At 38.9% G+C, this 27,044-nt stretch overlaps 1 protein-coding gene across 1 annotated transcript in view; it reads left to right on the top strand.

Moving 5' to 3' along the window:
- The window catches only part of SLC8A3 (solute carrier family 8 member A3), a 276,874-nt gene extending 250,065 nt beyond the window's left edge, over window positions 1-26,809 (top strand). Inside the window, exons 8-11 of the mRNA XM_058161924.1 lie at window positions 6,089-6,213; window positions 8,363-8,462; window positions 18,151-18,426; window positions 21,868-26,809. Of these exons, the coding sequence (XP_058017907.1) occupies window positions 6,089-6,213; window positions 8,363-8,462; window positions 18,151-18,426; window positions 21,868-22,244 (878 nt within the window). The 3' untranslated portion in view covers window positions 22,245-26,809. The remainder of the gene's footprint in view (window positions 1-6,088; window positions 6,214-8,362; window positions 8,463-18,150; window positions 18,427-21,867) is intronic.
- The last annotated feature ends 235 nt before the right edge of the window (window positions 26,810-27,044 follow it).

Genomic DNA, 27,044 nt, shown 5'->3' with positions numbered 1-27,044 from the left:
GGTTGTTAATCAGGCTTCCCCATTGACTTTGCTTGTCAGAATGTCGCAAAAGGGGATCACACAACCCCGGGACAGTGCAACCGTCATAAATATGAAGCCATTGTCAAGCATTCCAAATGTAAATCACGTGACCATGGGGATGCTACAATGGCCATAAGTGTGAAAAATGGCCATAAGTCACTTTTTTCACTGCCATTGTACCTTCGAACGGACACTAAATCAACAGTTGTAAATCAAAGGCTACCTGTATTTTTCATCCCTCTTATCTATAAGAATTTAGGTGAGTTATTTATTTGTTCGTTTCTTGGAAACCCTTCTGTACACTGATAATGCTATAGAGGATATGGTCAATAAAGTTTTGCGGCATCAGTAGAAAAATAACAATTCTGTAAACATAATTACATCCACGCATGTAATATAATTGTTGATTTAATAAAGTAGAGAAGATGAAAAGATTGGTAGGCTACGGTCAAGATGTATCAAGAATGGGAATTATGAAATGTTACAGAGATTGTGTGCATCTCTCCAGCTGGTATTGGCATAACTTTCCATATATTTTTTCGATGTTTCAGTTGGCCATGAATAGATAAGGGAAGTTTTGAAACTTTAAAAGACTGAAGCAGGAAAAGTGCTTAGACCAGAAGAAATAGTGGAGGATTGTAAAAAGTAATTAAAAGAGTTTTTAAAAATAATCCTAATAAACATAGAGATGTAAGAATGGTTTGAGATACGAGCAAAGATTTCACCACAGGTTATTTTATACAACCTAATAGTAAACTCAAAAAGAAGAGAGTAGAAAAAAAAGCTATTTTGAACAAGATAAAAAGGGGATTAAAGAAGTTTTCATAGAAGATAAATATTACTCAACAAATTAAGCTTCTGCAGCAACAATAATCTATATTAACACTAAGATGAATTACAAAAAAAAAAAAATTGAATTTGCAAATAAAGCAGGGAAATGATTGACATACAAATTACAAAAAGAAAAAAAAAAGAAAATGCTACTGAAATTACAAGAGGGATATATCATAATAACAGATAATGTGGTTTCTTAACTATAAATACTTTGAGGATGAACTCTTGCAACTTTTACAAAATATTATGAACTCTGTTTTACAGAGGGGAAAGATTGCAGACAGCTGGAAAGAGGCTAATGTAGCATTAATATTTGACTTAACAAGAAACTATTAACCAATGTAATTAATGAATAAAGACTGTAAGTTGTTTACAATTATTTTGGCTGAGAGGTTGAAAATAATTTTGCAATTCATGAAGATCAATGTGGGTGTTTACTCACTTCATGTTTAAAGGGTAATGTAAGAAATATATTGGACATTTTCGAATTCTTGGAGTAACACAATGAAAAACAAGCCACATTGATTTTCTTAGATGCAGAAAAGGCCTTTGAGAATTTGAAATAAACTGCTTAAAATTATGAAAAATGTGAATTTTGGCAAGTTTTTTATACTGATAAGATTAATCTAAACCTCACAGAAAGCTCAAATGGAGATCTAAAAATATTCTTTGAGATATAAAAAGCAACAAGACAGCTGACCATTCTCCTTTCCTGTTTATTTTAGTTCTTGAAATATTGAATATAAGTCAAAATGAGGGACTTTACTTGTGGAAGTAAATATTTAAAAAGAAACTTATAAGTCAAGGACACTTGCAACAACATAATTTGGTGTTGATTCTGGAGGATAAAGGGAACAGAGACATCAATGAGATTTTTTTAAAAAAAATTGTACACTTGCATGTTTTAACATTAATAATGATAAGACAAAGATGTTTTCAAAAATATGGAAACAAGATCAATATAGAAAAAGATTTAGAAGATAAAATATCTTGGTATTTCCATGACAAATATGAAGTATATGTATTTCAAAATGTTTATATTAGGACATGGAATGAGGTTAAAAAGGATATATTAAGTTGTAAGAAATTACAATTGTCATTGCTGGAGAAAATTTCTGTGATAAACATGAATGTTTTCTGGAGAATGATATTTTTGTTTCAGACGATACCAGTTTTGATAACTGTTGTAAACTCTGGTAAAATGTTACATCTAAATTCATACGGCAAAGGGGAACATCCCACAAGTTAAATATAAGGTGTTACAAGATGCAAAAGAAAGACTTTGGTTTACCTGATTTCAAATTGTATTTACAGTTTGGTTTGGATGAAAAGAATGGAAAGAAGATTATGTCTTCTAAGTGTCTATGGGGATTCTCAGTCTTCCAGGTCATGGCTGTCTCAAAGGTGCTTTTATCAAAAGGCAACTGGACTTTTTTTGTTTTGCTTCTCATCCAAGAAGCTTCTTCAGTTCTGACTGAATGGTGGAGAATGGAAGGATTTATATTCCTTGCAGTCATTTGGTCAAGGAATATAAATCCTTCCATTCTCCACCATTCAGTCGAACTGAAGAAGCTTCTTGAATGAGAAGCGAAACATCTTCAAGGAAAAACAAAGAAAGTCTAGTTGCCTTTTGATAAAAAGCGCCTTTGGGACAGTGATGAAATCCAATTTTTTTTACTACCGGTTCTGTGGGCATGGCTTGGGGGGCATGGTGTGGTTTGGTGGGCGTGACAGGAGAGGGATACTGCAAAATCTCCATTTCCACCCCACTCCAGGGGAAGGATATTGCAAAATCTCCATTACCACCCCACTCTGGGGCCAGCCAGTGATGGTATTTGCCAGTTCTCCAAACTACTTAAAATTTCCACTACGGGTTCACCAAACTGTTCAAAATTTCTGCTACCGCTTCTCCAGAACCCATCAGAACCTGCCGGATTTCACCCCTGCTTTGGGAGTCTTCTAAACCTTTAGATTTAGAAAAACATGACCTGAGATTTGAGTGGCATGAGTATTTGTGGTACAACAAAGTTAAGGTTAATGGAGATTTCTAAAATCACTATGTTAGGTGTGCCCTATTACAAATACGGAATAGATACAAATCTAATTGTGCCTTAAAATGCTTTTGTGGCTCTCGGCACAAGAAGCATTTTATAGACAAGAAATAATAGGCAAACATAAATGATTAGGACACCATGAAAATACTAGAATTCTGTCAATTGGAATTTAAAATAAAATCAAGAGAATAACTGATGGCAAAAGGGCATAACTGTCAGTTGTTTTCTTATTTACCATTATTGGAAAGATTAGACAAAAGAATTTGTAGTATTGTGGACAGTCTAAGACTGTCTTTGAGGTGGAATTGTGTACAAATGATGAACATATAATCATTGAAATGTGTAAACTTTCACTGAAATTTGAAAGAGAAGAACAAGTGAAAGAATGTATGATGAAGTGGACTAATATTTTATATATGGAACAGTTTGGAAAATGTGTCGTTTAAAAGATTGAAGTTTACTACAATCTTAAAGAGAACTTTTATAAAATAATGTACCATTGGTGTACAATACCAGAAAATGATTCAGAAAGTATAAAGGTACTTCAAAGCCATGGTGAAAATGTGAATAATAGGAAGAATCATTTTACGTGGTGGACATGTAAACAGCAATAAAGAAGATTCGGGGTTCAAATGCATACACCGATTCAGTAGGTTTTAAATATTAATATACAACTAAATGTATATTAATATACAAGCAGTTTTCCTCTTGCGATTTTTTTAAAATGGTTAACCGGTTGGGGCGGGAATCATGGAACTTTGTTTTTATATTTGATAACTGCAGCGGGATAATTTTTATCTTTTGTGTGATTTATCACAGAAATTATCTTATTTATCTTTTCAAAGATGGAAAGTTTTGGCCATACTTTCCATTGAAGAATGGTTGGTGAAGAACTTGATAAGACGGCCAGATTGACCTGTTTGATAAGAGAAAATATATCTACATTTATTGCTGACTGAAAATCCTTTATGACCTTTTTTGTGTAAAACAGAAAAAAATGAACTTATGATCTATAATTATTAGATAGGTTAAATTATAGAAAAAAAGAGACTCATGGTGTAACTTTTGAAAAAGAGGTAAATCTACAATTGCATTTGCTGTAAAGAAGGTCAGAAGCCATTTCTTTATATCTTTTTTAATGTTTTCTGTTTTTCTTCTATCCCTTTTCTTTTTTTTCTTCCTTTTCTCCTTCTCACTTTGTTTTAGTTTGTATTAATTTTTTCTCTTGCTTTTAAAACTTTCAAGAAAATTACATTAGAAAAAACCCTTTGACACCATATGAATCTTGTTTTAAAAAAAAAGACTGCCAAAGTTAAATGAATGTCACTTTTCCTCCAAGTTTGCTAGTAATGTTCATAAAATCTCATGTTATTATGCCCACTGCCTGTCACTATAGGCAAGCTGCAGTAGGATCCATCTTTTAGTCATTTATAAGGTGAAGTACATAGTACAAATGCCCTGAGGCACTTTGGTTCCCTTCCAATACTGAAAAATAAAACTTTATCCAGCCTGCTCATCAATCCCATGTTGATAAAAACTGTTTATTTTCCTAAAAATGTATGCATTTCTTTCCTCTTTATACAAGACAAATGTCTCAGGAAAGAAAAAACATTTATGAAATAAATTAAAATATAGGATAAAATATATGCTGGTACACACAAAAGCTGAAATGTATGTGTTTACATCATAGTAGAAGAGATTAACAGATACCAGCTGAAGGTTTATTCTTCTCTGCAATATGAGCAAATAAGTAAAAAACATTATCTACTGAAATCTTGAATTGTTTCTATAGAAGCGTAACATAATTAAAAACTATGATTTTCTTCATGAATGATAGTTAATAGGATTAACGCTCACTGCAAACTCTGGTACAACATAGGTGTTCCAAAAGAACAAATAAAAACTTGATATTTTGAGAAATACGTTTCACATGTAGCTTTTTCTCTCTTTTGAAACATTAAAATACTAGATCCAAATTGTGACATTTTTTGGACACTGATCTGCTCATGGCAAAATGAGAAGCAATGAATGGGAGAGATACACAACATAATGATTTCATAATCTAGGAAATCATAAAAGGAAGCATGTATATTTAATAAATGTATGAGTCATATTTCAAATAATAAGCCCTCACAATGACCTAAATAGAAAATTCATCTTTAAATTACCAAGGCTACAATCCAGCAAAAATATAAGCATGATTAAACTTCAGAGGGTTATTTGGCCCATAGGTAGCGCTTAAGTATAATATTGCAAGCAGTTAAAAAAGAAAAGCAGTTCCAATATTTTCTGTAAGCCATATTTCTGCAAAGAGAATGAACTTACCCTCCCCTTAGTCTGTTTCATTCAGATCTTATCATATTAAAAAGCAAAACATAAAAATGTGAGAAGAAAAATTATTAGTTGTATTTTCTGCCATGCTTGGTAATATATCATAGTTTCCTATAAGATTCAGAAACTGATTTTTTTTTTATACAAGAAGAAACTGTTTTGTAAACAATTGGACAAATGGCAGAAATCTTTACAGACAGAAAACAAGCAGATGTTGACTTTAAAAGACGAAAAGCTGAAATAGACCCAGGATTTAAATCTATGGGTTAACATAGAGGGCGAGTATATAGAGGGCGAGATTCTTGTGTTCTTTTTGATGAGGAGTTTCTTCCTCTTTTAAATTCCTAGTTCTTTGCAATAAAACTACATATAAAACCTTGTGTCTGTCTGGGAATGAAAATATAGAAAATGTATCACGACTACAAAGGCTGGATAATTCTGGTGAACAATTTATAGGATGAATGCAAATGTACCAGAGGTGGGTTTCAGCAGGTTCTGACCAGTTCTGGAGAAGCAGTAGCGGAAATTTTGAGTAGTTCAGAGAACCGGTAATAAAAATTCTGACTGACCCCACCCCCACCTATTCTCTGCCTCCTGAGTCCCAGCTGATCGGGAGGAAATGGGGATTTTACAGTATCCTTCCCCTGCCATGCCTATCAAGCTATGTCACGCCCACCAAGCCATAGAACCAGTAGTAAAAAAATTTGAAACCCACCACTGAAATTTAGCCCTTGAAAAAGAAACAAAACCAATTAATTTCCAAATCCAGTCCTTTTGCTATTGATTTTGGCCTTTTCCCCTTACTAGTATATTGAAGACTCGCTGTATATCAATGTTTTCTTCCACAGAGGTGGCAGAAAGAAAACTGACCATAGAGGAAGAGGAAGCAAAGCGTATTGCAGAAATGGGAAAGCCAATACTTGGTGAACATCCAAAACTGGAGGTCATCATTGAAGAGTCCTATGAGTTCAAGGTCAGTGCTGTGTACTCAGGGTTGTTGCAGGAAGTGAGGGAGGGGAAGCAGGAAAGGAAGTAAACAGAAAAATTGGTTAGCAGAGCTGAACAGAGGAAAGAAAGAGGACTGAAAGGAAAAAGGAAGGGTGCAACAGAAGAAGAAGTGGGTTGCAAGGAATGCTAAGCTAAGGCAAAAGTCCAGGCTAAGTCCTGGGAGGGAAGAGAAGACAATGAGAAAAATAAATAAAATGAGGTCAGGGAAAGAGAGAGCAAGTCTGAAAGAAAATAATTAAGAGATGTTTTGTAGAATACAGTCCTACTTTAACAATAAGGGTATGTCCAGAAGTTTCACCACTGCCTTCTGAACAGTGAGGAATGGAAAGTCCTACATCAGAAGGCAGGTTAGGTTGCTGCTTTGAATTATTTATTAAAAAAAATAGAGACAGGACATAAGAAAGAATCTAATAAATAAATAATAAAAGATTCATGTATTCAAGATACATAACTAAGAACCAACTAAACCAAACGTGTGATTGTTTCTAGCTAAAAGAATTATCGCACTGATATATGTGAGAAATTAACAGGCAAATATGCTAAATTTTATTCTGCTGTTTTCAGTTGCTAATCCTTACCGTCAAATGACTCCAAGGCCAAACTGGCATGCCCTTACATCTAGCTGAAACAGGTTTCTGTCTCTCTGAAGGTTGGTTGCCCTGGAAATTGTTTTTAGCGACACGTCTCTCTCAATCCAGGTCAAGTCTGCTAAGACTCATAGAACACTGTAGAGGAACTTTAGCTTGCTAAGTTCATGCCATTATGAAAGGCATTTACTGTATGAATGGGAAATAATTTATCCATTGACAGATAAACATTGCGGGCTGTGAAAGAAGAACAGCATTTACTAAGAAGGGAGAAAATATTATATGAATAAAGAAGCAGACAGTGCCCTTTTTCTTAATGATGCAAACTATGACTTTTGGCAAACAACCTTGTCATAAAATGACTTCTTGACCTGCTTACGGTTTGATGTTTATATACCTTTTGTTTCTTTTATTTATTCTTTTATATCTGTGGCTTAAGTTAGCTTCTTGCCGTTAATGCTTTCTCAAAGAGTTAAGACTACAATTACAAGGAAACCTATAAGGAATGGAAATTCTGGGTCATGTGATCATAAAACCCTTGGAAGACATCTGCATGGTTTTCATTAATGGCATCTGCTTCTTCGCTGCTGTTCCCAGAAGTGGGGAGATAGCCTTATTCTGCTCCCTCCCCTCTCCTCTTTGCCATTTCAAAAGTTATTAAGCCATAGAGTAGAATCAGAATCATGTAACCCAAATTAATTATGACATAGTTATGTAGAAGTTCTGAGTTATTCAAACTTCAGAAGACTGCACATTTAAAAAAAGTAACTGATATAAGCCAATCCTGAAGCCTGTCTAACCAAGTACAGAATTGCTGCTTTTAGGCAGAAAAAATCCAAAATTCAAGAAATATGAACAAGTGTTTAAAAGATGTCCATATTATTAATGTATACAAGAACTTACATGTTCACAGTTTGAGTAAAATAAACTTGGAAAATCTTTTAGACACTAGAGTTAGTATTTGAAAACAAGCTTTTGTTGGATCAAAGCCACCCAGATGATTCCCCTTGCTTTCTTCTTCGCTTTCTTTTGTGTGGCCGCCCCGGCTTGTGACAGATCCCAATGGCTGCCTTCCCAGCTGCTGGGTCAGAGGCTATTTTCCGGCGCTTCAGGGAACTTGCGACTTCCCTGTTCACACCAACCTGTGCCTTCATTCTTCACAGTCCCTACAAGACTGCTATGTTCCCTTGGGACAACACCCCCCCCCCCCGCTGCGATATCGGCGCTTCTTTGGAGCCCTGAAGTCCACCATATCGCCACAACGTTGTCCACGCCCCCTCCCACAGACACTCTCTGTGGCTTAAGTTAGCTTCTTGCCATTAATGCTTTCTCAAAAAGTTAAGACTACAATTACAAGGAAACCTATAAGGAATGGAAATTCTGGGTCATGTGATCATAAAACTCTTGTAAGACACCTGCATGGAAAAGCTACCTAACAGCTTCAGTCAACCTCCACGTTGACCGAGAGATGCCCCAAAGGAAGGCCTTTAGTAAAACCAATATTCTTTGTGTTCTTCTAATTGACAGAGTACAGTGGACAAGCTCATCAAGAAGACAAACTTGGCATTGGTTGTAGGAACTCATTCATGGAGAGACCAGTTCATAGAAGCCATCACTGTCAGTGCAGGTGAGACAGAGTTGAATGCCTTCTACTCAGATAAGGAAACAATCACCCAGAGACAGAGGGGAATTCTAACATGAATTCTTACTTTGGGAGTTTTTATGAAGCTTTTGCTCCTGAACAGGTGAAATGCTTGACTTTGGTTTGACTTTTAAATGCTTAACATGCTTGACTTTGGTTTGACTTTTTTTGCGGGTGGGGGTCCATGCACTGGATAGTAAATGAGTATATATTAAGTCTGATAATAAAGAATTTTTGGTTAATAACTTGTTTTTTAACTATTACTTAACAGCATGGTGGTCAAAAAAATCACTGAATGATGAAATTTCCAAGAAATGTAAAATCACAATAAAAAGAAAATTTACAGTTTAATAAAGAAAAGTTTTTCACTGATTATTAGAAAAGAACTGTTTTTTTAAAAAAATAATTTCTGTTACTGTAATTTCCCAGAATCAGAATAGGTAAAATTAATTCCTTTAATTCTCATTGCCAGTAATCAACATTAACCCCACGCTATTAAAATTATTCTTGACTGAGCAGTTGGGTTTCATCGTGAGTAATCCAGCTGTTTTTATTTAATTAACGTAGTAAAATCTAACTAGTTGATTTATTCATTCAATTAAATTAGAAGGCTTAATCCTTTGGATAGACTTTGGTAACTCACTTCAACACATATCACAGAACCTGCCTCTTTAGTGATAAACAGTGCTTTAAATCCATATACTTCTGTGGTTAGGCATGCTAAGAGCTTCTGTTTTAAGTGAACTCCGTGGTTCGCAAATACTCATAGAATCTGAGCTGGATACTAGCATTCTTCCTGGAGAAAGAGTTCATTTCCAGTAAGCCTACATTTTCTGCTGTATGTGAGGTTCCCAGAGACAATGAGAAAAGTGCAAGGAAACTCCCAGCCATTCTGTTTATGAAAGTATTCTCACTATCAACTGTGGGACTTCCTTGCTTAGGGCAGTTTGCATTTCAACCTTTAGTATGTCTCTCTCACTCCTCTTTTCTTCCTTCCCTATTTGAGCATGGCTTAGGGAATACTCTGCCTGCAGCCCAAATCACTCATTCCCCCCAAATCAAAACCATCAGAATCAATAGGATCTGTTTTCACAAAGGCCTGTTTTATATCAAACTGCCAATTTGTTGTTCCCATACCTCTCCTTTACCTATTCCCAGTTTATTTTATCATCGCTTTGTGATACGTGCTTTCTGTAATAGTGCATACCCATGTTTCTCCAAAAAGAAGGGCGGGTCTTATTTTCTTTTGACACACACACACCCAAAAATGGCTAGGGCTTCTTTTTGGGGAGGGTGTCTTAATTTCCCCCCCCCCCGCCCATGTATGAGGTGGGGGAAGCGAGCTGGGCAAAAAATGTGTGGCAGTTCAAGCAATTAAATGTCTTTCCGTGTGTGTGTGAGAGAGAGAGAGAGAGAGAAAGAGAAAGAGAGAAAGAGAGAAACAGCAGAGGGGAACCGGGTAAGGGGACCGAGCCTCCCCCACCCAGAAGCTATGTGCAGCCTCCCACAGTAACAAGAATCGCAGGCAATTCTGGAAGATTGTGGGAAGCAATTGTGCCTGCAATTCTCGTTACTGTAAGAGGCTGCTGGCTGCAAAGAAGAACGAAGCGAGGCGGTGGGGGGTGGGGTGGAGGACGAAGCAAGGCAGGGGGTGCAGAGCTGCACCGAACTAGCACCAGCACAGGGTGTCTGGATTGCCTGCCTCACCCATGCTGGTGACACCACGCAAGCCTCCCGCGAACCTCCCAAAAAGAGGAAGAAAATCAAGCAGCTGGCCAGGGAGCTGCTGGCTTTGGGGAAGCGGCCCAACAAGCAGAAGTGCTGCGCCCAGAAAAAAAAGGGCAAAGCAGGTTGCAACTACAACTGGACAGTTGCCCCCCACCCACACCGCCATTCATGCTGGCCATTCTGTTCCCCCCCCCATCCTTATTTTCGGGGTAGGGGTAATATTAGGTCCACCCCCAAAAAATTAGGGTTGGGCTTATTATTGGGGTGGGTCATGTTTTCGGAGAAACACAGTATTATTAAACAAGGCCTTCTCAGGATTGCTTTGTGCAAGTCTTCAATCTCAGGATTTTGCCCTCATCCATAGTAGCCAACTGCCAGTGCCAAATATGCCAAGACACAGTGAAGTTCAGGTGGAAAACATTTCCTATTTGATCTACTGCTACTTATTGTGTTGATGGAAAACCTTGCCACTAGCACAGGGGTCGTCAACCTTGGCAACTTTAAAACTTGTGGACTTCAGCTCCCAGCTTTGCTGGCGAGGAATTCTGGGAGTTGAAGGCCACAAGTCTTAAAGTTGCCATGGTTGAAGACCTCTGCACTAGCAAAGACAGGCTGAAACGCAGGAGTTCCTACATTTTGTGCCCAACAGATGTTTTTGAGATTTTGAGACAGTGTCATGGGCACCATTACAGGTTTGTTTGTTTGTTTGTTTGTTTGTTTGTTTGTTTGTTTGTTTGTTTTAAAGAGCAGAGTGATTAGAAATCAGAAGATTAAAGTTACCAACTACTCCACTGTCTTGCTTTTCTTTCTAAAAGAACCCTTTGAATTCATGCATTAAACAGAAGTATCCTCAGAGACAAAAGGGGAAGAAGGGAGTTGGAGACTAGAAGCTTCTTGCTTTCTAACTAGCCAAAGAAAGTTTTGTAGAGCCAAGAACTCTGTCCAAATAGGAAAGGTCATGAAGCTTGAGTGGGTATTTGGTTAAATGCTGGACAGAGCTGTGATATAGGGATGCAGGTCAAGTCATGGTTAATCCCAAGAGAAGTTGAAAGAAACCATTATTTGAGACAAAACAAATTAGATTTCATTTTTCATCCATTTTTCTCAGTGCAACCCAAGTGTTTAGTGCAAGAAACCTCTTGTACTATACTAACTAGAGCATACAAAACATTTGCTGGACCAATTCTTGAATACAGCTCATCTGTCTGGAACCCGCATTGCATATCGGACATAAATGCAATTGAGAGGTCCAGAGATATTTCACAAGAAGAGTCCTCCACTCCTCTGCTCGCAGTAAAATACCTTATGCCGTCAGACTCCAAATTTTGGGCTTAGACAACTTAGAACTAGGCCAACTTCAGTCTGACCTAAGCATAGTGCATAAAATTATCTATCACAATGTCCTTCCTTTCAATGACTACTTCAGCTTCAACCACAACAACACACAAGCAAATAACAGATACAAACACAAGGTAAACCGCTCCAAACTTGATTGCAGAAAATATGACTTCAGTAACAGAGTGGTCAATGCCTGGAATGCACTACCTGACTCTGTAGTTTCTTCCCCAAACCCCCAAAACTTTAAGCTTAAACTGTCTCCTGTTGACCTCACCCTATTCCTAAGAGGTCTGTAAGGGGCGTGCATAAGTGCACCTGCGTGCCTACTGTCCCTGTCCTAATATTCCTTTTTACTTACTCTTTTCATGTATCCAAATTATGTTTATACTTTTACCCGTTATCTTATATAGGATTGACAAATAAATAAATAAAAATAAAATAAAATTCACCTTCGAGATGCAAAGCTGTTAGATGAAATATGTTGCTGATGTTTACTTATTTGATTGAGTGAAATGGCTGCCCATCTCACAGCAGTAACTCTGGCCAGCATGCAGAGTTTAACGTGCAGAGTTAAAAACAACAGTGTAAACAATCTGAACCATAATGTCCAAGGTTACAACAAGCCCAGCTGATAAGAAAACATTAACCAGCAGAGCCTTAATGCCAGGGGAACTAGAACCCTTTTGATTTTTGTGCCCATGTCAGCTGTCACCTGAATTTCAGCCTCACTCCAAAGGAAAGACTTCAAGGCTTAGGGCCCGGGTACTTACGGGACCGCCTGCTGTTACCTTATGCCTCCCACCGACCCGTACGCTCTCACAGAGAGGGTCTTCTCAGGGTGCCGTCCGCCAAGCAATGTCGGCTGGCAGCCCCCAGGGGAAGGGCCTTCTCTGTTGGAGCACCTACCCTCTGGAACGAACTTCCCCCCGGTTTGCGCCAACTATCTGACCTTCGGAACTTTCGCCGGGAATTAAAAACTTATTTATTTATCCAAGCGGGACTGGCTTGATTTTTAAATTTTTTTCAAATTTTTAATTTTTAGTAATTTTATATGGGGTATTTTAGGCTGGGTCAATTTGACGGTTTTAATTTGGCCATTATTGAATATGTATTTTAATTGATATTTTAATTTTGTATATTTAACTGTTTTAACCTTGGCTGTACACCGCCCTGAGTCCTTCGGGAGAAGGGCGGTATAAAAATTTAAATAAATAAATAAATAAATAAGGGGGGTATAGAAATTCCAGCGATGACATTCAAATTGGTAGTAACATATTTACCCAAGTATTATTATATTCTTTTTCCTTATATCTAGTGGTGAAATCCAATTTTTTTTACTACCGGTTCTGTGGGAGTGGCTTGGTGGGAGTGGCAGGGGAAGGATACTGCAAAATCTCCATTCCCACCCCACTCCAGGAGAAGGATACTGCAAAATCCCCATTCCTGGGGAAAGGATATTGCAAAATCTCCATTCCCACCCAACTCTGGGGCCAGCCAGAGGTGGTATTTGCCAGTTCTCTGTACTGCCCAAAATTTCCACTACCGGTTCTCCAGCACCTGTCAGAACCTGCTGGATTTCACCCTTGCTTACAGACACACACACCCGCATAGCATTACATGCACAAAACATGTTGGAATAAAGCAGTGCTTCTCAAATAGTGGGGCGCGCCCCCCCAGGGGGGGCGCGAGGCTCCATAAAGGGGGGCGCGTTTGACCTCGGCAAACACTGTCATAACAAGCTGAGCCCCGTGTTTATGTCTCTGTATCCAATCAGAGAACAATGGGAGCATCTGATTGGCTGTCCAAAACCCTTGTGACACGAGCCTGTCGGAGCCATCTTTAGTGTGGGACGTCCGTCCACACTTACTTTGTTGCCCGATGGATGTGCCCCCAATTCGCGGGGGGCGCGAAAAATGTTTTCTTCTTCCTAGGGGGGCATGACAGAAAATAATTGAGAAGCACTGGAATAAAGGTAGATTGGTATTACCTAGTACATTTCTTAGTCTTCAGCAATAGATTGTCATGGATTGCTTCCTGATTGTTTAACAATAGTAAACAATTGTAGTAGCCAACTATTACTGAAATAAAATTGGAGGGAGACTTTTACTAAGAGAAATGTTTGTGGGGAAAATATTGTTTTGAGATTTCGAGCAGATTGTTGGACTCAAGACTCCTTTAATCCCAAGCATATATCTTTTGTATCACGCTTCAGTTAAAATTTTTAAGGCCCCAGAGCTGATCCTGTCCTGAATTTTACTGTACTGTGCAAGAGAAATCAATCTTGTAACCTTGGGCACTGAAAAATATGAGCCCTTCTGGTGCCAAATACTGAAGTTCATCTACTTTACTGTGTGAGAAATAATTTCTTTGAATAACTTTAGTTCAAATGCTTGCGTCTTCTGAGAAAAGATGAAGAAGATTGCCTATCTTCAATCTTTTCACAATGCTTTTCATTGTTGCTATGGTAATAAATGTGGTCATCCTCTAGGTGCTCATGTAAGAACAAAGTTAAGGACATTAAGTGTTGCTTCCTTTGCTGTTACCTACTTTCAAGGTTTATATTATCATTACAAGGGATAAGGACCCCCAGTGCAGTCTCGAACTGTTTATCCTTGCTAACTCTCCTGAAACTAATAAAATCAGAAGGAATGAAAGTACAGTTTTAACACTGCCTTTTTTTTTTTTTGTATCACTTGTGAAAGTTTCTGACTAGAAAAACTTTCTTTTCCATGGTCAGCTTTGAGGAGATTGATTTTTTTTTTTTAACTTTTCCTCAGTATACTGATCTCTTTATGCTGCACCACTATTGTCAGGGTTCCAAGTAATGCCCCCAACGAAATCAAACTCCCAGGCTTGAAAGTCCTCAAAGCTAACGTTTATTAGAGATGTGATATTGGCACATCTGGGAAAACCCCGAATCTGAGAGCTTCCGGGTTTTCCACACCCAAAAGAAAGTTCAAGACCGTGCCCATCACCCACATGTCCACCACACATCCAATCATATACAGTCTGGAACAGAAGATATCCTCCTCTTCTTCTCAGCACAGCTGCAGGGCACCTTGGCCTTGACTTTCTATAAAGAATTTTATTTTATATTATCTTCTTCACTCTATACTATCCCCCCTCCCAACTTCCCACGGTAGGCTTGTGGCAGGCCTGAAGCCTGAAGACACAAAGGTAGAAAGGTGGCTTCTAGGTCTGATTATATATGAAATATATAGAGATTGTCTATAATTAAATAGGTAGCCTTTCAGGAAACAGAGGTATGCAATGATTATTATTTATTTATTTATTTATTTTATTTTTTCATATTTGTATACCGCCCTATCTCCCTAGGGACTCAGGGTGGTTCACAGGCAGATAAAAAGTGCATATAAATACAAAGTAAAACATCAATTAAAAAACTTATTTCACATAGCCAGATAAATTAAAAATAACAATATACATAATTAAAACCCATTAAAACCAATATAAATTTAAAATCTAGTCCAGTCCTGCGCAGATAAATAGATGTGTTTTAAGCTCGCGGCGGAAGGTTCCGAGGTCCGGAAGTTGACGAAGTCCTGGGGGGAGTTCGTTCCAGAGGGTGGGAATGATAAGTTCCTCGTGTACCTTTTGGGAGGTAAGAAGAACAACATAGAACAGGGGTCTCCAACCTTGGCAACTTTAAGAGTTATGCAACTTTAAGCTTCGCTGGCTGAGGAATTATGGGAATTGAAGTCCACAAGTCTTAAAGTTGCCAAGGTTGGAGACCCTTGACATAGAATGCTGTAGGCAAGAAAATCGGTTACCATCAAAGAGCCTCTAAAAACTTCATGTCTGCAGGAGAAGATGGAGCTGTGTGATCCAGAAATCAGAGCAGTTTCAGGAAGAAGATAGGTGACAGGATCCAAAAGTAGAGACTCAGAGAAAACAGCCAGTAAGCAATCTTCATAGGAAGATTGGAAATGAGAAGACAAAATCAAGACAAATAGCACTAGATGGATATTTCCTAATTTGGTAGCCTCCATGTATATTAAGATGACAAGTCCAGCCCTACTGCATCCTCCATATCTCTAGAGGGCAGCTAGTTGTGTATAACTGCTGGACATTCCTCAGTAACTTATTGGAACACATGCTGAAGCTTCTTGGGAGCCCTACCCAATAACCTGAAGATCAGGAAAGAAGCAGCAGCTCCAACAGGTAGCCTTATTTATCTCTTAGCCAGGGATGTTCCGTTTTTGATCAGATGATGATTCTAAATACAGAAATGGCTGTGGACCATATGGGGCAGGCAAGAAAGTTATTCTTCTGCGAAACATATTGTATTTTTCGGAGTATAAGATGCACCGGAGTATAAGACACGCCTTAGTTTTTGGGGAGCAAAATAAGAAAAAAGCTGATTGGCAGGGAGATTGGCCTCCCGGAATACCCCCAGACAGCTGTTCCCACAGGTGAATTTTAGCAACAGGTTCCTTGGTTATGAACTCTGGTTGTTATCCTTTTTTTGGCTTCTTTTTTCCTGCCTCTGAAACTCCGTTTCAGAAAAAACTTTTTTCTGCCTCTGAAAGCCTCCGAAACAGCTTCAAGAAAAAAAGCCTCTGAAGCTATGCTTGGGGACTTCTTTTCTGAAGCTCTGTTTCTGATGCTTTTTTTCAGCCTCTGAAACCTCTGTTTGAGAAGCTGGGCGGGGCTACATTCCGAGTATAAGACACACCCAGATTTTTTACCCTCTTTTTTGGGGGGGGAAGGTGCGTTTTATACTCCGAAAAATACGGTAATTAACTATCTACATCAGGGGTCACCAACCTTTCGGACCTCAGGGACCACTAAATTCATAATTTTAAATCCCAAGGACCACTAATATGATTTTTAAAAAAAGATAAATAGTATTTAGTGCAATATAAAAAATACAAATAATTTCTCACGGACCACCAGTGGGGACCACTGATCTAAATGGTTGTCCCAAAGGTGCCTTTTCAGGAGGCAACTGGACTTCCTTGTTTTGTCTTTTAGAAAACATGGTGGGGAATGGAAGCAAGGAATACAAAACCTTCCATTCCCCACCATTCAGTCAGAGCTGAAGAATCTTCTTGGATGAGAAGTGAAATGAAAAAGAAAGTTCAGTCACCTCCTGAAAAACCACCTTTGGGACAACCGTGACCTGGATGACTGAGAATCTCTACAGACTTTTATCTAAATGGCTGTTTTCATAGAGAACCTTTAAAAAAAACAAAAACAAGTTTTTATTGATTTTTTAATTTCCCCCCCTACACACATACATGGTGTATAAACAGAGTATTGGCTATATCATATCTTCAATATATATTCAATATATTCAAATATATTTGAATATATTCAATATATATTCAAATATATTCAAATATATTTTACTTAGTTACAATTTTTGCCAGAATATTCTTTTTTCATAATTTTTATTCATATCCTAATATTTGCTTGCTCATTTCACTCATTTCACGAAATCTTCTTTCGCCCTCAAGTTCTAATTTCTCCATTTTTATTAGTATTCATTCTCTTTCATTCTTTTTTTTTAAACTGTTTCAATTTTTATCCTAATATATTCAAATATATTCAGGGTTGCTGTTGTTCAGCGCCCCCCGAGCCAGGGCCCCTGCCAGAAAGTGACTCGGAAAGTGAAGGAGAAGGGCCATCAGGACTTACCTCTGGAGCACCGGCTTCCCTGGCTCAGCTCCAGGAGCCAGAGGCAGGCCAGGTGGAGGAGATATTGAGGCCTCCGTCCCCTGACTCTTCCCCCCCCAGGCCACGCCTCCAGACCCGGCTGATGGCAATCAGGCCTGGCTGAACCGTAGGCAGGAGAGGCGGGAACAACAGAAGCAAGGTGGGGCAGGCCTAGGAAGTGCTGAGTCATGGAGCCACACCCCACAGGATATAAAAGCAGCAAGGGCTGCTATACCACTATGTGGCAAGCAAATCAACTGCTTAGAGGGAGAGAATTAGAGCTGAAGTCCTGTTTGTTCCTGGTTTCCTGGCTGACTCATCAGCATCAAGAGAGATAACAGAGACACTTGGCAGACGCTCGCTAGTTTGCTGCCAGAGTTGATAGTTGCCGGCTAATTAAGCCATCGCTCGTGTCTCCCGGACTGAGGAGAGGGACAGAACAGTTGCCTTTCTTCCATTTCATCTTTTCCTTTTCACAGCAATCCTTTCTTCTCCTTCTCACTCCTCTTCCTCCCTTCTTTCATCCCACCTACTTTCTTCTCTCCTCTCCTGTTCCTTCTCTACTTCCCCATCCTTTCTCCCCCTCCTCCCTACTTCCTCCCTATCTAACCTTCTCTCCTACTCTTATTTCCCCTACTTTTCCTCCTCCATAGAGAACCTTTTCAAGGGACAGATCAGGAATTGATACTAGCCTGTTCGAGCACGTACATAGCGTGAGAAAGTTTGGAAAACTGTATTATCTGGGTCCTGTGCATATTTGAAAGCGAGGTAGTCTGAGACATGAATAAAGCCACAGTGCCTCCAAGAAGAACCCAATAAAGAGGTGATTGTAAGACTTGCTATCCCTTCACTCTATCTGGACTTGGAGCATTGGAGTTTTTGCATAGCATCCACTGATATGAAGCTCTCTATTTTGTCTTTCCTACAGCAGGCGAGGAGGAGGAGGATGAGTCTGGTGAGGAGCGCCTGCCCTCCTGCTTTGATTACGTCATGCATTTCCTGACTGTCTTCTGGAAAGTGCTCTTTGCCTGCGTGCCCCCAACAGAGTATGGCAATGGCTGGGCCTGCTTCATTGTGTCCATCCTGATCATTGGCATGCTCACTGCCATCATTGGCGATCTGGCCTCCCACTTCGGCTGCACAATTGGCCTCAAGGATTCGGTGACTGCCGTGGTCTTTGTGGCTTTTGGCACTTCAGTCCCAGGTGAGACTGGGACTCTTTGAAATAGGAGGGTAGCACCACAGTGGCTTCTTAACAGGGGTGAAATGTAAGATTTGTTACTACCGGTTCTGTGGGGGTGGCTTGGTGCGGGGTGGGGGTAATGTGACTGGGTGGGCGTGGCCAACTTTTTTTTTTAGCTTTTAAAAGCATTTTTTTCTACAACCTCTTCAGCCGAAGAGGTTGTAAAAAAATGATTTTAAAAGGCTCTGGCGATCCCAGCTGAGCCACACGATCATGAGAGGCTTTTTTTTTACTTTTAAAAGCATTTTTTTTGCCTTTAGAAGAAAAAAAAAGCCTCTGACGATCAGACAACTCAGCTGGGATTTTAGAGAGCCTTTTAAAAACTCAGCTGGGATTTGAGAGCCTTTTAAAAACATTTTTTCTACAACCTCTTCAGCCAAAGAGGTTGTAAAAAAATGCTTTTAAAAGCCTCTGACAATCAGGCAACTCAGCTGGGATCACCAGAGCCTTTTAAAAACATTTTTAACAACCTCTTCAGCCAAAGAGGTTGTAGAAAAAATACTTTTAAAAGGTTCTGCCGATCCCAGCTGAGCCACATGATCATCAGAGGCTTTTTTTTACTTTTAAAAGCATTTTTTCAGCCAAAGAAAAAATGCTTTTAAAAGAAAAAAACCCTCTGATGATCGTGCGGCTCAGCTGGGCATGGGGGGTGGGCAGGGATTTTTGCTACTGGTTCTCCAAGCCACCCGCTGCCATCGCTACCGGATATTGGACAATCCAGTCTGAACCGGGAGCATTTCACCCCTGCTTCTTAACTATTCCATCACTAACAATGGTTGCAAGCTATTATGGGGTTATGTGCAGCTTCCTAGAAATGTTCTCCAAAAATGATGTTAAAAAAATAATCCAGGCTTAGACAAAGCAGGGGCACCTGAAAGCCAGTTTCAGAATTTTTATAAGGAAAAGCAAGAAGAAGAAATTATGTTTGTCTTACTTAACTCCTGGGAGGGCTATCAAGTAGGAAAAATAATGAAGAAATACTTTGCATCACCCATCAGCCTTTTTGGAATTTATGATGTATTGTGCCTTCCAAACATATGTATGTATAAATAAATAAAAATGTCACCAAATGATAAAGTGCCTCATACTTTATCTCAAGAAGTCTGTTACAAATATTTCAGCTGAACTTCTTAACAAAGAAACTGTTAGAAATGATTCTTTAAACTATTTCAAGTAGGACTTGTTTGTGGAGTAGGGAACATTTCAGTATTTTCCTTTTCCTTCAGTATTTCCTGCACGAAATTAACAGCCTTGATTGTGCATATCACTACCAAATTAGGTTACAAATAAGTCACTTCCATGAAACAGGTTTCTAACTGTTTTCATTCTTATGCTAAAAAAACACTTTAAGATATTTTATGCTAAATGGTAGCATATAAACACAGCTATTATTTAACAAGCCCTGTTGCTACTAAGACTACATGCTACGTATAATTTCAATAGTCAAGGCAGCCAAAAGCCATGGGACACAATCCAGAATCAATGTAGTACTTTTGTCCTTTGCTCCACTGAATATAAATAGGGTTGCACATGCTGCCAAATGCTGTTCCTCACCATCATCTGTGGTCTCACTTGCTATGTTGCTGATTTTGACACCACCCACTCCTGCAGAAACATCTGCTTCTTTAAAAAATATGGTTTGATTAAATTTCAAACTGTGAATAAAAAGTAAGCAAACCAGCAAAAAGAAGTGCCAAAAAGAGGGGAAAAACATAGATGTAACATAGACAATTGTTAATTTAGAATTAGAATTAGAATTATTAGAATAGAATTGATTGGCCAAGTGTGATTAGACACACAAGGAATTTGTCTTGTTGCATATGTTCTCAGTGTACATAAAAGAAAAGATACCTTCATCAAACACTTAATAATAGTCATAGGGTACAAATTTAACACTTAATGATACAACACTTAATGATACTCATAGGCTACAAATAAGCAATCAGGAAACAATCAATATCAGTATAAATCATAAGGATACAAGCAACAAAGTTACAGTCATAAGTGGAAGGAGATGGTTGATGGGAATGATGAGAAGATTAATAGTAGTGCAGATTTAGTAAATAGTTTTACAGTGTTGAGGGAAATATTTGTTTAGCAGAGTAATGGCGTTCAGGAAAAAACTGTTTTTGTGTCTAGTTGTTTTAGTTGATGTATTCTCTTTTACCAATATCTGTACCAGAGAAAGTTGGAAGCCACATATTCAGTGGTGGGATTCAAGTAATTTAACAACCGGTTCTCTGCCTTAATGATTTCTTCCAACAACCAGTTTGCCAAACTGCTCAGAAAATTAACAACCGTTTCTCCCGAAGTGGTGCGAACTGGCTGAATCCCACCACTGGACATACTCATCCCTCCGCAAACATTTCTACTGTCCATCTTCAGTTTACCTATCAAGTCTCTCTGGGTGTAAATGGAAGTGTGAGAAGGAAACATTTGCATGTATGATTCTCCTTTGGAGTACAACACATAAAAGGAGGAGGTTATCATGACTGGAGCCTCTTCAGGCATTCATCTAAACCAGTGTTTCTCAACCGTGGCAACTTGAAGATGTGTAGATGCATGGTTGGCTGGGGATCTCTGGCAGCTGAAGGGCACACGTCTTCGAGATGCAAAGTTGAGAAACCCTGATCTTAACAAATGAACAAATAAAGAAACACCAGAGGCCCTGACGTTTAATAATTAGTTATTGCTAATTCCACTTACTAATCTCTCCAAATTTCACATTGGAGGTCTAAGAGGGACTTTTATGGTTATCTTTCCATGAATGGCACAGAATAAGATCCCCAGCTGAATAGGGACAAGCAGGTGTGAGTGCAGGAGTGCAGCCTTCCTTTAGAATGCTCAGAGATGCGGCCAACGTACATATCCCACCAACCAAGGGCCGCGGTGTGGCTCAGGCTGTAAGAAGCCTGTTATTAAACACAGCTGCCTGCAATTACTGCAGGTTCTAGTCCCACCAGGCCCGAGGTTGACTCAGCCTTCCATCCTTTATAAGGTAGGTAAAATGAGGACCCAGATTGTTGGGGGGGCAATAAGTTGACTTTGTATATAAATATACAAATAGAATGAGACTATTGCCTTACACAATGTAAGCCGCCCTGAGTCTTCGGAGAAAGGCGGGATATAAATGTAAACACACAAAAAAACCAGATTGGGAAAGATTAAGACCTTGTTCTCTTAATGAAATATCACTGGTGGGATTGATTGGATTAAGTACTCTTCAGCACATCTCTCTCATGTGAGCTGTCATCTGAGCAAACATCTTAATGCTGTTTGTCCTTCCTTTTTCTGCCCTAAAAAGTATCCCCATCTTCTTCACGACAGGACCATGTTTGTCTTCTTTATATTGGGAAGACTGCTTGAACTTGAACTTATGCATTGGTTCCTTTTCCCTTCCAGATACTTTTGCTAGCAAAGCAGCCGCTGTTCAAGACATTCATGCAGATGCTTCCATTGGCAACGTCACAGGCAGCAACGCAGTCAACGTCTTCTTGGGCATTGGACTGGCATGGTCAGTAGCTGCCATCTACTGGGCTTCTCAAGGAGAGGAGTTCCACGTGTCAGCTGGCACTCTTGCCTTCTCTGTGACACTGTTCACCATTTTTGCTTTTGTCTGTATCAGCGTGCTATTGTACCGAAGACGGCCTCATTTTGGAGGAGAACTAGGAGGCCCCAAAGGGTGCAGACTTGCCACAACTTTGCTTTTTGTGAGCCTGTGGCTATTGTACATTTTATTTGCTACCCTGGAGGCCTATTGCTACATCAAGGGGTTCTAAGTCATGGAGAGATTTCAAGCCAGAAAGGAGGCCCTCTCCTCCTCTGATACCTCATTGAACACTAGTCCTAAGAGTGTTGTCTAACCAGGAGTGGCCGCTCACTATCAATTTTCCAGAACTGCCCAGGTTAAAGGATGGCCGGGCTTCAAGAAGGGCAAAATTATCATCATAAAAAGTCAAGACAGAGATTAAAATAAAGCCAACAGCATCAATCATTCAGTCAAATCGGAAACATCAGCAGTTCCTAAAGTACCCATTTGTTGAATTCTTCTGTAAGACTCCACAATGTTCATTCCTCCACTTTACGAAATATCATATATTCAGATAACGATCTTATAAAGCATTGGGGTGGGTGTTTTTTTTTTAATTTGGGGTGGGTGAATCTTACCTGATCTATTTTCCTTTTTTAACACAAAGAAAGGGGCTGGGGAAAAAATTACAGGTTCAACTTTCATGCCACATCAGAGCTGGAGTTGAAAACACTATATTTTTTACTCTATATGAACATTTAATTATCATTTTTCACTTTGTTTTAGAGTTATAGTGCTATTGTATTTTAAGTGCAAACATAACCCATATAGACATAACACCAACACATACGGACACACAGACGAAAACTACAGTTGCAAACTGGAGCATGTAGCAAGTAATACACCTCCCTGGGCTACCAAAAAAACAAAAAAAAAGAACAAGGAGAACAAGCTGTAAAGATATTCTATGTAATGTGTATATTTTGAATATGGCAAATCTCTTTGTGTAATTAACATAAAAGCTTTTAGCACTGCAGAATTAAATATATATAAATATATATAGTTATTTATACACAGCAAATAAATCAATGCAAAGGAAAAACTGCAGTGTGAAAAATACAAAGCAAAAGAAAACCAGCACAAGTTTATTACTATTGTCATTATCATCGTCATTGTCATCATCATCATCATCTATTTGTTCCATGTGTGGAAAAAGATTCTTTTTTAAATAGAGAATAATTTATGTAAATACAGTTCTCGCACTTTTTGAGTGTTAAAACATCACTCAAAATCCTTCAAGAATTATATTGTTTTGCTTTGACTTTGCTCTTGAAAACACTAAATGAAGTTTAAAACAATGGCAATATCTCTATACGTTTTGTCAGATTGGATAATGGAATCCCTCTTTAACAAAGGTTGTTTTTTTAAAAAAGCTGCATTTAAATCTAATACTAAATCATAGTCTGATGTTAACCAGAGGCCTCGTGGCGCAGTAGTTAGAATGCAGTATTGCAAACTAATTCTGTCTACTGCAAGGAGTTCAGTCCTGACCAGCTCAAGGTTAACTCAGCCTTCCCATCCAGTGGTGGGATTCAAATAATTTAACAACCAGTTCTCTGCCCTAATGATTTCTTCCAACAACCAGTTCAGCAAACTGCTCAGAAAGTTAACAACCGGTTCTCCCGAAGTGGTGCGAACTGGCTGAATCCCACCACTGCTTCCATCCTTCTGAGGTCAGTAAAATGAGGAGCCAGATTGTTGGGGGCAATAGATTAACTCTGTGAATGGCGCAGGGAGTGCCGTAAAGCACTACGAAGTGCTACGTAAGTCTTAAGTGCTAATGCTATTGCTAAGTTTCCTGTTCATGTATAAAGAGCACATACCCCCTCCCCCTTTTCTTCCGCCAATGTGATTACAAACAGGAGATTGGAAAATGGCTAGTGTCAGTTAATTATTATCATCATGCGATAAATCAAAATTTAGTGGAACTATGCCTGTCCAAAGAAGCTAACTTTAATGTGATTTGCAGTTATGGCTTGTTCAGGTGATATGAATAGAGAGGGATGATATGCGTAACATAACTATATTTTAATAGATATGGAGTGAAGATGTCTGATTGTGATTGCCCATTACCAACATTAGGCAAGAATGAAAGTAAATTATGAAACAGCTGCAATGCGTTATTACTAATCTACATTTTGCCATTGCTTGGTGTTCCAACGAGATAATTTATGAACCCTTTTCAAAATACAGGACAATCTTTCAGACGATGCTACTAGAAAGTCACTGCACTTTCTTGTAAAAATGATCATCAATCTTGAGAGTTTGCAGAGGGATCTCCATTTTTTTCCCCCTAAAGAAAACACTGGTGATAATTTTCAAGATAACATGATGTGTCCATTTTACTTGCAATGCAAGTGTCGTCTTGTTTCTTTTATGTCCCTGCTTCTTGGCCTTCACAAGATTGAAATGTTATGATCGTAATGGCCACCATTAATCATATCCACAACTTTCTGGGAAAGAAGCAGCTTTTGATTTCCCCCCCACCCCCAAGTCTGAGTGTGTGTGTGTGTGTGTGTATGTGTGTATCTTTCAATAACTGCAGACTTATATATATGAAAAATTATATTTGTCTCGGCATTCTTTCACATGCTTATGCACACAAACCCATTTCTTAAGCGTAAGGAGCAAGTGGGGATCTAGATTTTTTTCATTTATTTAAGAAAAATAGTTCTTTTTCATCCAGAAATACAAGAGTTGTAAAGGAACATATTTTTTTTCTTAGATTTTGAACTCCTTGGCAGGTGAACAAGAAAAGTGAAGTATCTGTATTTTATACCTTTTTTATAAGTTTTTTAAAAAGCAGAAAAGAAGCTTATGAGCCTTTGAGACTGTGATCCTATATAGGGGCAGTGACCCAAAGAATATATTCCTGAGTGTGGAAATAGATGCAAAGTAATTTCAAAGAATTTTGACACGGATTAAAAAAGGGTTAACCAGAGTTTTTGTGCCAACCATGCTCCGCTTTTATTGCCTTATTCCATATAAAAAAGGAATCCCTGCGGATTTTATTCCACTAGCCATTGCCGACTGTAGGGGGAGGTGCAAAGTCCATTTCAAGGACTGTTGAGCTAGCGCTGTCCAAAGATGTTTCCACAGTCATGTGGCCAGCATGAAGTCACAGAGCGCTGTTGCCTTCCCCAACAAAGCGGTACTATTTATCTACTTGCATTTGCATGATTTCAAACTGCTAGGTTGGCAGGAGTTAGGCAGGAGTTAGGGCAAAGACAGGAGTTTACCCTGTGATGACATGACACGCGGGTCTCAAACCTGGACTCTTGGCTTTCCAACCAACAAGCCCAGCATCTTAACCCCTGAGCCATTCCCCCACCTCCTATTCCATATATACAGGAATAATTGATTCTCTCAACCTTCAAGTTGGGGGGAAATGCCATCCCCTAAGAAATTGCTAAAAAAAAAAGAAAGATTAATTTCAAAGGTGTGGCTCTTTTCAATGGTTACAGTATGTGAGACGGTGGGTTTCAAAAAAATTTACTACCGGTTCTCTGGGTGTGGCTGGTGGGTATGGCATGGCTTGGTGGGCGTGACAGGGGAAGGATACTGTAAAGTCTCCATTCCCACCCCACTCCAGGGGAAAGATGCTGCAAAATCCCATTTCCTCCAGATCAGCTGGGACTTGGGAGGCAGAGAATAGATGGAGGTGGAGCCAGTTCAGTTTTTACTAATGGTTCTCCAAACTACTCAAAATTTCCACTACCGGTTCTCCAGAACTGATCAGAACCTGCTGAAACCCACCTCTGGTACCACGTCACCAAAGTGTAATTTCTCACACTCTGGTTCTTAACTCTGGTTTCAGAAGAGCAGATACCTGTGCCTAATGGCATAACAGGGATTCCCTTTGGGTAGAATCACTTTGCGCCCAACACAAGCATTGTTATCCCTAAGCCAGGCATGTTTTGTGGGTGGGGAATATGCTTTCCCCATCTTTCATTTGCTTGTTACAATCTATTTTAATGTTACCTGCTTGAATTCTTCAGGATAGGGAGGAGGCAGATCTGAAGCCTATTTTAATAAATGTCTTGCTTCCTGCTGTACAAAAAGTCCTGAACAAAGTCCTTGACTTTATAAATTATTACCTCTTCTGGATATAAAAAGAAGAAGGAAAATTGATATAATTTTTTTAAAAGATCAGAATGTTGAGGAGTCATCATAGTCAGTTGTAACCGGTGTGATTTAATGATATGTTGTTGCAGCGTACCTTAATACTAATGAATTTTTCACCGGAAAAAGAAAAAAAAAAGTGCTGCCTTCCTTTGATTTTTTTTTTTCATTTATGTCTTTGGGTTTTATTTGTCACATTTGTGTTGTACCTTTCCCCAAAGAAGCCTTGTTTTATCCTTACATCCTTGCAGTGACCTCGCAAGGGGAAGTTAGCCTGAACCGTCTGTATGGTTGCTAAGCATTGCATTTGGGCTTGCAGTCCAGTCTCACAAGTCATTTGTTCAGTGCAGTGAATATTGTCGTCTTCCCTGACTCAGATAGGAAGCTTCAGCTCACAGCTCTTAGTGATGAGCTATATACAGGCAAGAGCCTGTCTACTGGTTTATTTAAATAGTGTTTTCGGTCATTAAGGTTTTCAGGTGAGTTGTACTTATTTCTGCCTATAGCCCCCATTCCTGGTTGAATACATGGCCTTTGTTACAATAAAGCCTGTTAACTTTATCTACATGAATGGTTTCAACCACATTCCTATCTTCTTCTTCATGAAGTCTACCTTTTGAGTTGGGAGAACTGAAGGTATCACCATGTCATGTTTACATGTCATGTCATGTTTATATGTACAGGGAAGATCTGGTCTAGGCTGACTTTCTCCACAAAGTGTTTCATCATTTTATCATTTTATTTTTAACTCATTAAAATGCAAGAGAAATAAGCTGAAATGTTGTGCTGCCTCTTTTTCCCAGTGAAGGTGATTGCCATTTCTTTCCAAACTTCTGCGGGCAACTTTTCAAAGTCTCTTATATTTTAA

This window comes from Ahaetulla prasina, chromosome 1 (assembly GCF_028640845.1).
Source record: "Ahaetulla prasina isolate Xishuangbanna chromosome 1, ASM2864084v1, whole genome shotgun sequence".
NCBI classification, from domain to species: Eukaryota; Metazoa; Chordata; class Lepidosauria; order Squamata; family Colubridae; genus Ahaetulla; species Ahaetulla prasina.
Note: the sequence above shows the minus strand (reverse complement) of the source record. Positions and strands in the feature narration are given on the sequence as shown.